Source organism: Rhinolophus hipposideros (assembly GCF_964194185.1).
Source record: "Rhinolophus hipposideros genome assembly, chromosome: 12".
In the NCBI taxonomy this organism is placed as follows: Eukaryota; Metazoa; Chordata; class Mammalia; order Chiroptera; family Rhinolophidae; genus Rhinolophus; species Rhinolophus hipposideros.
In genome coordinates, this window is record NC_138058.1 from 39,191,919 (window position 1) to 39,208,141 (window position 16,223).

The 16,223-nt window shown below is 45.8% G+C and overlaps 1 protein-coding gene across 3 annotated transcripts in view; it reads right to left on the minus strand.

The window, feature by feature from the left end:
• SPTBN1 (spectrin beta, non-erythrocytic 1) overlaps nucleotides 1-16,223 on the minus strand; it is a gene marked incomplete at its 5' end in the record, with an annotated part of 180,330 nt that overhangs the window by 14,599 nt on the left and 149,508 nt on the right. For all 3 annotated transcript variants that reach the window (XM_081069287.1, XM_081069288.1, XM_081069289.1), the window contains 10 exons: nucleotides 356-494; nucleotides 1,639-1,883; nucleotides 6,136-6,510; nucleotides 6,882-7,086; nucleotides 8,354-8,484; nucleotides 9,175-9,456; nucleotides 9,625-9,714; nucleotides 10,158-10,382; nucleotides 11,940-12,203; nucleotides 13,097-13,243. In XM_081069287.1, coding sequence (XP_080925413.1) covers nucleotides 356-494; nucleotides 1,639-1,883; nucleotides 6,136-6,510; nucleotides 6,882-7,086; nucleotides 8,354-8,484; nucleotides 9,175-9,456; nucleotides 9,625-9,714; nucleotides 10,158-10,382; nucleotides 11,940-12,203; nucleotides 13,097-13,243 — 2,103 coding nt within the window. The remainder of the gene's footprint in view (nucleotides 1-355; nucleotides 495-1,638; nucleotides 1,884-6,135; nucleotides 6,511-6,881; nucleotides 7,087-8,353; nucleotides 8,485-9,174; nucleotides 9,457-9,624; nucleotides 9,715-10,157; nucleotides 10,383-11,939; nucleotides 12,204-13,096; nucleotides 13,244-16,223) is intronic.

Below are 16,223 nucleotides of genomic sequence, written 5' to 3' on the forward strand. Positions count from 1 at the left end.
AGGGCACATGTGACAGAGAAGAGGGTGTACCACCTAGGGAGAGTACTGATGAAGGTGACAGAGGATGAAACCTCAGCTCAGGGTCTTCAAAAATTGTCTGCTGTGCCACACATTTACTGGCTCTGTGCCCAGACTCTAAGTACTTATCTTTTTTTATACACACAGGGAAAAAAGCAAGGAGTTTTGAAATATATATGTAAGTATGTGCATAGGTATATATGAATGTAAATATATATTTCTGTGTATGTGTGTGTATACATACACACACACATATATATACGCACAACATACAGTCATTTAACATCTTAACACAGCTACATTCCCCCCGTGGCCCCAAAGCCAAGTGGCCTCCTACCTCCTCAGATGCGTAGTGCTTTCTCGCCAACAGGGATTTCCCAAGTTCAATGCAGGTTGTGAAACTGTCGTTACGAGCATCAATTTCTGCTTTGATACCTTGATGATTATTCATTAGAAGTTCAACAGATGATACATCTCTAAAATGAGACAAATAATATCACCTTTAGGAGCACAAGCTTTTCAAATAAATGTGTAGGTTTCAAAACACGTCATTTATTTGAAGGAAACCATTTGCCTTCAAGTTCTGATTCACAGTCTGAGCTCAGGCTGAGTCACTGGAGCTAGAGCATGACGACAGTGTAATTCAGGACCAGCTATGCAACCTACTGTATAGAATAAGGCTTTTCTCTTGTGTGTGCACTCACACGCACGTGCCACAATAATTCAAAGTACAGATGCTGGAAAAACCGCTGGATTTCTGTCCAGACTTTTACTTTGAAATGCAGTTCAGATTCTCTTTAAAAAGGTACAGAGGCAATAACAGGCTCCCCTAATCCCCAGTTAGCTGCCAAAGGTTCAAGACGCATGTGTTCAAAACAGCAGCTGATAACCCCTCCTTATTCGGACATGAAGAAAGAGAACAGGAACCAGCTTAGGAACCAATGACTGCTAACGCCGAGAGCTTCTCGTGGGTCACAACCTACGACCGGAAAGTCCTGATCTAGGAAATAGAGTTGCTTTATATATATATCTTCTCTTGGGACACAGTTCACTTCTCCATTACAGTGGGCGCTGGGCTGGCAGAGATGAACTAGAAATTGTGCATGAACCTGCTTGTTCATCCATTAGCTTCCCTTCACTTCTATGCATGAAACACGGCCAGAGAAGACACAGAATATTAAGTAATCATCTTACACCACCACTAAAGCAGATGCCGAGGCTTAAGAGACATCTTTAGGAACGTCTGTGAAAAGGGACATAGCGGTCTTTAACCAAACATAGAAAAAGAGCTCAGCAAAGCCATCTCATCCAGATGATGAGGCAGAGCTAGTCATACCCAAGATATTGGCTGCATGAGGTCCGCAGACGAGGGCAGGAGGGCCTAGGGGAGTGTGGAACACAGGGCGGGGAGGGCCCCACAACGCGGCACCCCTCGTTCCCTGGCAAGTGCATGCAGGAGACAACTGAAGTGGTGGTGGCTCCCCGCTAACTCCTCCCTATTCTGCTCTGGCCTCCAAGCTCTCAGGCAAGACCCACGGTTCTCCCTGGAAGATCCCATCTGTGAATCACCCGGGATAAGTCGGCTGGATTTCCTCCTGCCCAGGAGACCGGGAGGATTACCTTGGCTTCTCCTGGGCTTCGATCTGCCGGATGACATCCTCCATCCACAGCATGAGGTCACGCACCATGCTGAAGAAGCGGAACTTGTCCCCCGTGTCCAGCAGCCTCACCCTGCGGCCCTCGCAGGCATCCAGCAGGGCCTTCCAGGCTTCCAGGACCTCGTTCTCCCGCTTCTGGATGTCGTCAGCCTTGTCACCTGCGTAGGCTGCCTGGAGGCGGGCCGCATCCTCCTGTAGCTGCCTCACCTGCAAAGGCCCAGGGGAGACAGCCAGGTCAGACAGCTGGGCCTTCCCTGCACCTCCCCCACTGCCTTCACACACGCCATCTACTCTTCTGCTTACACATTAAAGGGGAGCACCCTGACCCCCGGGAAGCTCACAATCTCATCAGGGAGATCCAAGTCACAAAATCCCAACGCTACTATAAACGTCTTGAACTACATTATTAAGTTCTGTATGGACAATAACAAATGAAACGCTGTGAGAAGGCAGACAGGAAATGGTCGGGAAAGCTACCCTGGCAGTGGCTAGGAGTATAATAGCGAAAACACATGGTACATAGCCAGAGATAGTAAAAAAATAAGCACAGAATCTGCTCCTTCGGGATAAAGACAATGTTCTTATCATGAATGAGAAACTGCCATGAGGAACACATTCTGAAAACACCTTTCCCATTGCTATGTGATGTTGTTGCTGCAAACAACATGCCTGTCACCTGTAAGAGCTCTCACAGTGGGACGTTCCAACTTGAAACACATAACAATGCAGCGTTTAATATAGTTGGGGGGAAAAAATGGAATGAAGTCAAAGAAGGTAAAATTTTAAAATTTGAAATTTCAAAAACTGCGGAATAGGAAATGCAAATGGATCTCATGAAAAGATGCTACACAGAGACACTGTAATTTGTCATCTACTAGTTAGCAACAATTCAAGTTGGACGCTTTATGTGCCAGTGGGATGAGTCACTGTTGATAGGACAACAGACCACACAGCTCCTGCAGAAGGCAGCTGGCAGCATCCATCAGAATTACACATGTACGTCCTTTTGGTTTTATGATCTCACGTCGGAGAACTTATCCTACATATATTCTTATACACTCAGGAAATGAAATGTACATAAGGTTATTTATTACAGCATTGTCTAAAAGCACAAAGGGTGAAACTAAACCAAATGTCCCCTATGAGGGACTGGTTACATTAACGATGGCACATCCATACAAGAGGCACCTATGCAGTTATGAAAACAGAAAGGGGCGGGATGACTTCGTGAGTTATGTAAATGTCTAATCGCTATGTGCTGTATTCCTGAAACTAACATAATATTCAGTGTCAACTATAATTGAAAAATAATTTTAATTTAAAAATTTTTAAGAGAGAAAATGAGGAAAGGCTCTGTATGCTCACATACAAAGTGTTCCAAGATAATGGCAAAGTGGAAAAAAGCAAAGTGCAGACAGTATGCATAATACCTACTTTCGGTATAAAAAGGGGAAAAAAGTCAAGAATAAACTTTCATCTTTTTTTGAGAGATAGAGGAGAGACATGTCTTTACAAGAGAAACTATTAGGTTGGTGCAAAAGTATTGCGATTTAAAAGGTTAAAAATAATTGCAAAAACTGCAATTACTTTTGCACAACCTAATTATAACTGTGTCTATTTTATATTTTAAAATTTTCTCCTGTCTTATGTAAAGCACGTATTACTAGTGCCCTGTATAAAATGTCTAATTAAAAATGTACACATATGGGGGAATCTTCATTTACTGATAGGCTGTGTGATCCAAGTCCACAGACAATACTCGACGGGGACGACAGGAGCCTTTAGCTGTCTGTGAGGGAACATCTGGGAAGATACCATATGGGGGGTGCAGGTGGGGTGAAAGGGGATGAGGGAAGATGCCAATGCGGCCTGAGGGCGGTGGATTACTGACCACGCATACACAAAAGGATTTTACATAGTGGCAGATATGGAAAAGAAGTTTCTGCAAAAGACGCAAAGAAGAATCAAAGGGGTTTGTTTCCCGTGGTAACTGGATTTCCACATTCTAAGAGACTTTTGGAAATATTCTTTAATTATGACTCAGGTATGACTCAAATTACAAAGAGCAAGTTCCTAGGGAATTATTTAAAATTGTAATTTCCTATACAACTAACCAACCCTTTCCAAACAAGTAAAAGAAAAAAACCCTTGTCTGTGGTTGTTTTTAATTTGCTCTTACAACAAAAAGCAAGGTGGAGAAGGATAGCAAAAGTGAAAATTCCCACAAGAGTTAACTACTGATCTGGGAAGTTACTGAAGACCATTACTGGGTGCAAATATTGTAGTGTGTCCTCATGTTCCACTGCCCCCATACAGAATGGAGAACGACGGTGGCAGGTCAGGATGGCACCAAGCGTAACCCAGCCAAGGAGGAAATGCCACCGGCTTCTGGGAACCTGCCCCAGAGGCTTCCCTTGTACTCTAATTCTGTTATAATAAACCTGGACTGGGTCAATAATTGCAAAGTGGCAGGGGAGGCACACACTTTCATAGGTCTAAGGCCTAGCCCAGCAGGTACGGTGAGACGGATGGAGACTGTCAGGCTTGAGGGAACAAATTCCTGCCGAGGATGCTACTGGACCGTAGATGGGCTCCCTCATCTCTGGAGCCTCTTGAAGTCTACTTTCTCTTGAGTCTACTTTTACAGGTGCAGAGGAAAGACCTGCTGATGGTAAGGTGTTCTAGCTCAGTCTCTAGACATTCCGAAAAGTTCCCCTAAGCTTTTGTTACATCAGAAGAGCTCTTGCTGTGGCAAGTGTTTTGCAAGCATCACCTCCACCCTCAATCCACTAGGGGACTAAAGCTGAGAGAAGTGAGTTTAAGTCCGAGCAACAACACACAGCGGGATTAGGCCAGCGCTGATCCACAGCGGGGTCTGCCCTTGCGCTCACCACGGAGCAGACACACGCGTATGGTGCTCCAGGACCTCACGTGCAATGAAAACCTCTGAACAGGAAGCTGACAAGCTGTTAAATGGCAAGTCTTCACAGAGCTGGTCTGAAGGAAAGACTGGAAACCCTTACAATGCATGGTGGGCTCTATTACAATACATTCTGGATAATGCAAGCCTCAGCCACTCCACGTAGCTCTTTCAAACAATCTCTCGACACCTTCTGCCTCCTTGGTGGAAAAGCTGCAGCACTCAATCTGAATGGAGCCCCAAATGTGATCTCCCTCTGCTTCTGGAAGGGGCAAATCAAGGGGAACTGGGAAGACAATGGTATGATGGTGGTCCTTCCACAAAACAAAATCGAAGCACACCAAAGAATGGTAAGGCTGATGCGGCAGATCGGGGTCAGCCCCTAGCTGCTGAATCCGGGCTGCCTGTTTTTATAACTAAGTATTTACTGGTATATAGCCATGCACCCTTATTTTCGTATTGTCTGTGGCTGCTTTATGCTACAATGGCAGAGGTGAGTAGTTGCAACAGGGACTACTATGTCCCACGATGCTGAAAATATTTATCTGGGACTCTACAGAAGAAGGTGCAGACCCCTGCACTAGATTATCAACGTGCTCTTAACAGACAAGAACAAAACCCGGGGCTGTTATCTTTAATAAACTGACTTCTCCTCTAGGACCATGAAATTTAGACGGGAAAAAGAGTCAATTTAGTTTTCACCCAAAAAACACAAAACTAAACAAGAAACAGTGCAGAGACTAGAGAGCAAACTAGAGAGCGATTACACTACAGATTCTTACTGTTACACTGTCATCACTTTGTCAAACATCTTTTAAACACAGTTTGAATGTTAGCTGTTTCACACTGGTGGAAAACAGGCCAGGCATATTAAAATCTCAGAATCTCGTTTTCCCTCTTGCCGGATGCATAACTCAGACCCTGGTTTATGGGAAATAACAAGGCATTATTTTGCAAATTATTCTAGATGCTGGGTCTTACCCCATATTTCCCTGAAAATAAGACCTGGTCTTATATTAATTTTTGCTCCAAAAGACGCATGAGGGTGTATTTTCAGGGGATGTCTTATTTTTTCATGTACAACAATCTACGTTTCTTCAAATACAGTCATGTCATCTTCTTCTGGAACATCGTCCTAACGTACTAAATGCGTCCGTGTGGCTGGCGATCTTAACTGGGGCTTATTTTCGGGGTAGGTCTTATTTTTGGGGAAACATGGTAACATAATACAAATTCTTGTGAGAAGGTCTATAACTTACAAATGTTTGTGTGCGTGTGCATTTGGTTTCTTTATGTGAATCACGAGGATGTTCATCTAACAAGGTCTGCAAATGAGGCAAACTTAGAACTTTATGGACTGATACGTTCTCTCAAATGGAGCCTTTGAACCACGTGTGCATGTACACACATGCACTTAATTTAGGCCATTCACTGAGACATGTTTTGAGGAGGCAAGGAACGGAGAGGTGCTCAGAGATGCACAAAGACTCTGTATGGAATGACAACCTCCCACCACCCCTGGGCAGCTCCCCCACCTACCTGAGTGCCCAGAGCCTGGATGTCGTGCTCGAATGTAGTATGCATTCTCTGTAAGGTCTCCACTGTGTTCTGATCTCTCCCAAGCTCCTCAGGGAGTTTCTTGTGTTTGTCCTGTATGCGCCCAAAGATCTCCTTGGCATCATGGTAAAACTTATGCAGTTCGTAGGAGGCGGCGAGAATCTGTGTTCTCGTGTCAATGAGCTCGAGCAGGTCAGCCCAGGCTTCGTTGAGCCCATCCTTCCACTCAGCGATGGTGGCAGCATCTGAATGTCCAGAGTTGATGAGTTCATCTGCCATGTGATTGACCGTGTCCACACGCTCCTGCCCAATGTTCCCTGTGTCTCGAGCAAACTCTCGGAATCGTTCTTGCAACATCTGAAACGGAGATGAATGCAAAGAAATCAGTGAGACTATTATGAATGTTTTATTTCTTGATCACATGAACCTCTCCGAAAACAAATGAGTGGTATGCATGACTTAACCCCAGATCTCAGCTCTAAAACCTCCTATCGATCAGGCTTCCTTCTTATTCGCTATAGCTGAGTAAGGTACTGGCTCCATCTCTTTTTACTACTGAAGAAGGGGGTATAGAGGGATTAAACTACCTAAGTCAATGTCGCTCACTGAAACTAAATCCCATGACCTTTGGTTTGAGTTCAAGGTGTTTTATCAGACAAAGAATGCAAATAGCTTACCATGCCCATCACTCATTGCACATCTACTCACGCCCTACCCAGAGTACTTGCCGTGACGTGCTCGTAGTCCTGCCCCAATTCGTGCGACCCCGCGACCACCTCCCTCTCAGCGATCCACTGCTCCAGGTCGTCCACCTCCCGGTTGAGCTGGAACAGCCTGTGCCTCTCATCCAGTTTGCCTCTCCTCTCTTCGGCAAGGTCTTTCAGACCTGCGTACAGCTTATCCACTTTGGACTGCCGCATGCTAATGCGCTCACTGAAAGGAGGGGAGGGTAGTGGGGGGGGAAAGGACCTTAAATGTCAAATTTCCTTCAGGGAGGAAACAAAACGAGGTGGAAATGCCAAGAGAGCATATTATAATAAAATTTCAGGAAGGAAACTTCTGGTTAACCTAGTTAGCCTAAAAAATAAAACTCGAAAGTTTGACTTCAAGTGATGATGAGCCAACACGTAAACAAAACACAGTAATCAAGGCCAAAGGCCATCCTGATTAATGATGGAGGGAGGGGAGAGAAATGAACTCTGCACTGCTGGCTCTGTAAGTCAGGATTTCCTCTGACGTTAAACGTGAATGCCAAACCCAGGAGCCGCCTTCCCTTCTCAGGTACCATGCTGCCAAGGGACACAGATATGCCCGTCTGGCACACACCTCTACCTACTGCGGGCTGTATGCTCTTGTCCGCCAGGAGGGCAAGCCCTGCTGTTCCCAGGTGGTGGGTCCTGGGTGTGTTGCATCTCCTGCCCTGCCTCCAACTTCTCCCCAAGATGACTGTCTTGTAACAGGAAAGCAGAGACAGGACTTGTTGGTGCCTGTCCCTAGAGACGAGGAAAGCCACCTTCCCTGGGAATCCTAATCATGGACACCTGAAGAGCCCCCCACACCAACACAGCCATTATCCCATCTCCAGTGTGGCCCGGATAACACATCGAGTCGCTTCCTTTCCTGTCTGAGTCATAGAAGGCCGTTACATACCCAGAGAGGCTAAAATGACTGCCACTGAAGTTAATCCAGGAACCTGGCACATAGTCAGGAGTACCACACACTCACCTTTGATTTTTTAATTCCGAAGGCGTTCTAGGACTTGATGTGTAAAATCAGGAGGAGGTATCCTTTTGTTCTCCCTGGCAGTCCTTGGATTTAGGTCTACGTATTCTTGTCTCCCATTCCTCTTAAAACTAGTTATTGCTTTCCTAAACTGGATGACTTTTTCGACCCAAGGGTAGGTGCTTTAATAACCCGTATCTGTGCGAATCAATCTGTACTCTGACTAATGACACCAATAATCTTTCAACAGGGCCTTGACCAGAGGAGACATTTCACTGACAAGAGCAATTTCCTATATAGTGGTTCTCCCTTCCCATTCAGCATAGGCCTACTGGGTTTATTTTAAATGTATTTCCCAAAGATCTGTTACCAGTTACTCAAGATGAATGCCACCATTTCTTTTTGCACAGGTTGAAGTAAGAGGCCCTTACTGGGAGGAACTGATAGCCTGGCCTCATCTTTACAAAACAGCAGTCACCTCTCCGGATGGCTGTCGGCCACCAAGGCCCGGCTGGTCTTGGAGAGCTGATGAACCGTCTCTGCATAGTCCTCCACGGCTTGTTCCAAAATCTGGTGCTTCTTCAACATGGAGACGGCACTCTGCTCATCCTGCAAAGAGAGAGGACTGTCACAACCACAGCCCTCCCCTCTGGCCCGATATTACCTTAAAGGGAGACAGGCTGACTGCATGCAGGGACAGAGGGCCGGGGGGGGGGGGCGGGGGGGGGGAAGGGGCAGGAGGAAGGACCATCAGAAAGAAAAAAGCCAGAAGTGTGACATGGGTGCTGGAACACAGAAGCATTTCAAAAGCGTCAGCGTGGCCTGGACTGTGGAAGGACTCTGTGAAAGGGCAACACGAAGATAACGCAGCATGACTAAGACCCCTGAGGCACGCAGGAAAGCCCGGGCACACCAAGTGTATGCTGGCTGGCTAGACTCCTCATCCACTAACAGGTATGCAGATGACAGCATTCCGGAACCTGAAAATACTTGCAAACGGTCTCAGAAGCGTCCTGTATGCTATACGTAAAATTTAGGTTAACCCCATCACTAGAGACAGCAAGAAGGACTCTGGCAAATTTCCATTAAAAAAAAAAAAAGCCAGGAAGACCCACTGCTAATGGCATATCAGGATTCAGACAAGGGGAAAGAGCAGGCAGACGTCAGTCACCTTTATGCACCATGGTGCCGTGCCATGCTACGCGAAGGAAATAATGAAATGGTTCACAAAGACCCGGCGGCCAGCAGGAAATGAGCTCGGGGCTCTTCCCGTCCGAGGCTGCTCGGGGGCTCTCTCACCTTGGCCTTCTCCTCGGACATCATGTACAGCTCCTGCTCGCTCATCCAGGCCTCGGCCTCGGCGGCATCGAAGTAGTACTGCTGGGCCCTGTGCGCCTCCTCCAGCCGCCTGTGGCGCTTCTCCGTCTCCTCAATGAGGAGGCCCCACAGCTGCTTCAGGTCGGCCAGCCTCTGCCGGATAGCCTCGGCGTTCAGGCTACTGCCGTCGGCGATGATGTTTTGGCTCCTCTCAAAGATGTCATCGATGCGAGGCTGGTGCCCCTGGATTTCTTTCTGGAGGGTCTGTGGGAACAGGGAACACACATAGAAGGTTTCCTAAACCGCAGCAGCACGCGGTGAGGGCCAAGGAGAAACCGTGAACCTCCAGGGCTCCCTCACGTGCTCTGCCTTGGAAATCAGAGCAGTTACCTGTCAGACAAGAGTCCCCCCCCCTCCCGCAGAAATGCTTACCTGATTTTTCTTTATTAACAGCTGCACAGTCTGCAGGTTGTGGCCATGATCCGTGGAAGTCGCCAAAGGCATCCTCTCTCCAACCCAAAGCTGGAAAGAATTGTAAGTAAGTGGTCAGGAGCGCTCAGAGAGAAGTATCTGATGCAAACAAGTACAGCAGGGAGGCTGGCTCATTCTGTCTCCATGGGAGGGGCTGCTAAGGACCCAGCCCTTCTCCGACCCAGGGCAACGGCTCGTCTCCTTGACCTTACCCCATCCTCGATGCTGGACTCGCTCCAAGTCCTTGTTTTATTTATTTTTGAAATTAGTGTTCTAGGGGGATTAAAATACTAGAACATCTTTAGAAAATGGGAGAGAAAAGTGGAGTTGCATTTTGTGTAAGAGAGGAAAAAACCCCCAGAATCCACATAGCATGGGCTTGGACAGCTCAGCTCACCAACGCGGCCCAAGGTGAGTCCGGCAGAGAAGCGAGAACATGGCTCCAGGAGAGGAGGTTTATGGAAAAGCCACTTGTGCAGAGAGGGTCTACTCACAATCTCGTCCTCCACATCCCTGTTGAACTGATGGATCTCTTTGGAGGCCAGCAGATTGTGCTTCCTTTCATTCAGGGGCTCTAGCAGCTCCATGAACTTGGTCTGCACAGTGAGGCGCTTGCTGTCCACCTCGTCGGTGCTTTTCCCCTCCTGACTCAGGGCCTGGGCCTGGCTCTGGAGCTCTTCGATCTCCTTCTTCCGCACCTCCATCTGATTCTCCAGCATCTGAGGGCAGAAAACAGACCAACCTTCACACCAGAGACAAAGGGAAACACAGACAGTCCTATAAAATGTTTGCTATTTTGGCATTGGCGAAAATGGAAGACTGAAGAATATAAATTTATACAGTGGACAGCCTTAAGAAATGGTTCCTAACACCTATCAAACTATCAATTAGAATCCCACTCCATCAGCTGACCTTTTTTTAAACTTTCGTTTATTTAGGTGTGTTTTTCCAGGACCCATCAGCTCCAAGTCAAATAGTTGTTTCAACCTAGTTGTGGAGGGCGCAGCTCGGTGGCCCATGTGGGATCGAACTAGCAACCTTGTTGTTAAGAGCACTGTGCTCTAACCGAGCTAACTGGCCACCCCCTCGGCTGAGTTTTTAAAAACCCCTTTCTAAGATTTTTAAATTTGGGGATAACACTCAAGTTTACCCAGGAATGCAGCAGGGAAATAACAGGGGAAAAAATAATTAACCATGAAGCAAGGAGTCTCTATCTGCCTGTTCAGAAGCCATAACAATGTTGGGAACCAGTTTAGCGATCAGGAAGCAGTAAAGTCTTGAGGTTCTAATTCTTTTAGGCAAGAAGGACATCTTCCCTCAATTTCTTCAGTCAGAAAGCTGATTATTCTTTGTCTACATACTTGGATAATCAGCTGAAAACATGGTCATTGTTTATTTACCTAAGGAAAATGGACAAAAGCAAAAGTGGAGGTGTCTTCCTTAGCACACATCACACCGGGAAGACCGTATACTCTGACAGCTTAGAGACAAGGGGGCCACCTCTGGAAACAAACTGACTCCCTTTGTAGGTAGGGGACGTAAACAGCTCTGACGAAAAACGACCCATGGAAAAAAACTCCTTAATACCTAATGACTTAAAGAGCAGAGTAATCAAAGCATCTAGCAAAGTAATGGTAGGTGTCACTCTGGATGCAGAAACAAGCCTCGGCCTCGGCCACAGCGCCTCTGTTGGTTCTAAGCAGAACTGCGGGGCCTGGGCCTCAGCCACACACACCTGCAAACCCAGCCACGGGAGCCACCAGAAGTTTCTACCACCGAGTTACTTTCTCAAACTCACTGGAGCTATTTTCTTATAAATATGAAGTAACTTACAAATTTCAATTTCTCATAAATTCATTTGCCCTCAGAGTGCTCTATCATGATATAAAAAATCGAATTTCTTTCATTACTTAAAAAAATGCACCATGAACAACTCTAATAACTCACATATCTAGATGTTATATAGCAAAGTATGTGAACATGATAACCTTCCTTCATGTAAGTTACAGAGCTGAATGAACGAATAGTTACTCGACTGTTAGATGATGGTACTATATCCACCAATTAAGATGGTGATAATAAAAAAACATCCAATACTCCTAACAGTTTCTTTCCAGTTGATTCTGGGAACGTCCCATGCTGCTACTGGAGCGAACACTTTGCTGGGTTAAATCCCTTCGTAGAGAAGGTGGATGGTTAAGAACACAGTGGATGAGTTAAGACTATGGCAGTACAACAGAAGCAGGCTGGCGGTGGTGGTCACCTCCCCCACTTGCCTGTTGCTTTTTCAGCAGGATGTTGACGCTGGTAAGGTCTTTGCCGTAGTCATCAGATTGAATCTGACTCTCCAGGCCGTGCAGCCATTTGTCCAGGTCCGCACAGCTCTGGGTGAAGAGTTCAGCCTTGTTTGCATCAAAGAGCCGCTGGGCCTTGGTCTGGGTGGTGGATTCAAGGACCTCCCACATTTTATGTAAACCAGTGAGTTTCTCCTTTACCACTGCTTCCGTCTCAGGCTTTTCTGAAATGAGCTGCATTCCTTCCTAGAAAATACAAACCACTGTGGTTATCGTTTGCTAGAGAACAAATGTCACTGTGAACAACAAACCTAAGATTATTTGATCTGCAATTTACCCATTCATTCAAAACTCTCTCTCTCTCTCTCTCTCTCTGCACATGAAGTTACTGCTCAATAAACTTGACAATGGCCTAGTCTACACACGCTACACGGCTTTTATGCGAGTCGAGCAAGGAGTGATTTCTGCACACTGAAATAGTTTCAACTGGGGCCACGGGACATTTAATGCTGATAACCAAACACTTTATCCCCTCAACTCCACCCTTAAAAGACCACAACACATTATTCTAACGAATCTGAAACAATATAAAAAGCATCACATTCACATCAGTTATGCTGCATAGAATCTTCCCTATGCTGCGATACATTTTAAATTATTGTAGTGCCTCTTATACAGCAGTCCCACAAGAAAAATAAGGAAATCTAAAAATACATAGTATTTTCTAAATTCTGTAGATTTTAGATGTACAGCTGGATCTGACCAGTGTCTGTCACAGTCCTACACACGTACTATGATCAAGATACTGGGGACCCTGCCCAGGGGCTCGCGGTCCATTCAGGTGCAGCAGGTGAGAGGCACAACAGAAACTGAACACTTAGTACTCATGAAAAGATAAATCTTAAGTGCTTTGTATCACTGGTTGGGTTTTTGCTTTTCTCTCTTCTGCTACGCTGAAGTCAGAAACTGGTTAAGTGCAAGTGGGACTGCTACTGACTATGTAACTTTTGTACATTATCAGATATGACTGAAATGTGTTGGAAAGTGTGCTAAATAAAAAGGACTCATTCCCACCCACTTCATTTTCTTATCAAGGCCACACTGCAGAAATGGGAGACTCAGCAAACATTTTAACTCACCTTCTCAATTTTGTCAAGCCATTCTTTGTTGGATGCAAGTTCTGCCATAAATGCTTGATGTTTTAACCATTTACTGTGCAGATTTCTGGCTTCATCGTAAGACATGTCCTGGGCTGTAAGCATCTTTTCGTTGATCCACAGAGACAGCTAGGAAGGAAAAAAATGGGGGTGGGGGGAAATCCCAGGAAGGTTTCAGAGATTGTGATCAGAGACATCAGCCCTTTTTCTGCCTGGAAAGAGTTACGTTATGTCATACTATGCATACTGCAGGTTTCTATGTCAACAGACAACCAAATATTTACTTTACAACCCTGATCCGTCACGACAGGTATCTCCACTGCAGGGAGGCTGGCCTCAGCCTTGCTCCAAACCAGATACCTAACATTAAATCCAGAAGCACAAAAACCCTCGGAGCCAGCTTTCAAACTGTTTGGCACACACTTAACCGGCTTTCCCCCACAAAGGCTTGTGTTTAAAATTCTGCCCTAACCCGTCCAAGTAACATTCTTTCTCTTCTAAATACCTGTGCCAGCTATACTATGTTAATCATGATTAACAGGCTTTCACTCCACTCAATCTTTTTACTCTTAGTTCTATCATAAAACCACCCAAATTCCTACTCTTCCATCCCTTCCTCCCCTTCGCAGGTGTATCAGCAGGAATGCCAAAAAGTATAAATAACTCACTCATGGTAGGGATAAGACAGCAATGATGCCTTCTCAATGTTTCCTTCATGTTGGAATCACCTTCACCCGTTTTTCTAGAGCCACTATTTCTCTACAGGGCCTTCCATTCAGACCAAGAACACTCCACAGGACTTGATTCGGAGATCCAACACGTCTACTTGGATCTGAACTCTGGAAAGCCTCACCAGGCCTGCCAGCCGCTGACAGATCTGAGAAGGGAGTTCTCTCTTGAGGCTCAGCCTGGGAGTCAGCCCAAACCCGGGCCCTGGACACACTTCTCAAGCTGGCTCTCATCCCGATTCACCCGGCTCCTTACTGCCTGCCTACAGTTGGCCAGGCCAGGTCCTGGCCTGGAGCCAAAAGGAAATGTCGTCAGTGACCATGTCCCTTCTGCATGACCACAAGAAGCCCACTTTTACACAAGTCGCAGCCACAACAAATCTGCACCTGAACTTCTTCACGGTGCTATCTCCAAAGATTTAGAAATGGCAGATAAAGCCAGTAGAAACCCCTTACAGAGTTATTTCCAAGGCCATTCACTTGGACTCTGGGCTGCTGCCGGGAAAGATTTCCCCATAAATTTGCTTAAACAATAGAAAGCCCGTTCTTTGGAAACGATGTCAAGAAGGGTGATATGTGTCACGGGAAGGCCCCTGGCTCTGAAAGTGGGTGAACTCCCGGCACCGTATTCACCTGTCTCAGGCTATTCACCCACCATGCGGGAGGGGTGGGGGTGGAGAGCAAAAGGTAGCAAGATCTTTGAGGTCACTCTTTATTGAGAGGAAAACCCAGTAAATCTCATAAAGCCCTTTGTAAGCAAGGACCACAGATTTGTTACATGACAGCAGAGGCACTAAATTTCCTCGTTTAAAACAATTACCGATTTCCCAGTTATCTGAGTAGCTGAAATCTGAAATACTATGGCCATTCGATCAATCAAAGGGGAAAAGAGATTAAAAGGAAACCAAATGGTAAAAATTTCCCGTGTTTTATACACACACACACACACACACACACACACACACACACACACACACGGCATTTATCCAAAGTGCCAAGTACATTCACATATTTTCACTATTCATAATCACCTACCCAAGAGATTTAAAAATAAACAAACAAAAAACTACATACAAATCCGAGGCTTATAAACAAATCTGCTCTTTGCTGAACACATCCTCCTTCAGGAAAAGCATCATGCGATGCAGGACAATGAAAGTGATCTATGGAACTCACTAGTGCATTAGCCCTTCATCCGTATTCTGGAATCAGAGCTATCGTTATTATCTGTGGGCATTTACAAAGGTCATTTAAGAATATACTCATACCCTGCAGAAAAGAACACTATGCAGCCTGGAAAAGGATAGGAAAAATGCTTTGATCAATGAATTAAGCTAAAAGCAAAGCACGGAACTCGCTACCCTGTCCCACACATGTCCAGTTATACTGCCCTCCTTAAAAACAAAACAAAACAAAACAAAACAAAACAAAACAAAAAAGCATCCGTTTCAGAAACGGGAAAAGAAGAGAAACGTGTAAGTACCTTTCAAATCATTCATTTTTCAGGATATCAGATTAAAACAACACTACTAAAATGACACTCTTTGTACCCACCATCTGTAACAGGGACTAGGTGGACCCCTGCTCATTCCCACCATGTTGCTGCTGCAATAACTTCCCCATCTAGGCAGTATTTATGGGGAGGGGGAGAGGGTGGCAACAACGCAAGATTTCACAACCCATGCCTCCTCCAGCCAAGGCACCCGCGAAGAAGGGAGTGCGACGGAGAGAAAATTTGGAGTCCTTAGACTTTAAACAATACCGACAGCCAGCAATGTTATTACATCTGACGTCTGGGTGCTCTGTAAACATCTACCAGCATCACAGGTAGATTTTCAAATGAAGGGCTGGTACATACATAAACTCCATTCTCAGAATACCTGGCTTTATTAAAAAAGGAGTATTTTAATAAGGATGAATGACAGAAAGTTTACATCCAAAAAAAATAATACATATCACTCCTTTTCTTATACTTTTACTCCAAGGGTTTTGAAACCCCCAAACTTGACCTAAATTCCATCACTTTGAGGAAACCGGATATGCTGTGACACCCTCCCCCTCTCCGCGCCCTGCCCCCAGCTGATACTATGGTTGTACTAACTTCATGAGGTTCAAGGTAAAGAAAAAAGAAAAAACCACCAGGAGACGTGGCAGAGCAGTCACAGGAGACCTACAAATAATCTCCAGGACAGAAAAGCCCAGCCGAAATCTGCCTGCATGCTTTAAGGGGAAATCGTGCAGACTGAGCCCCGGGGCATGCCTAACAGTCCCTGGGGTGTGAGGGGTGCACTCCTCGTAACCACGGACGCCAGCCTGGAACAAGTGTGAATAAAGATCTAAAGGCTTAACTGAGACTACGTGCTGTGATTCCACTGGGAAGG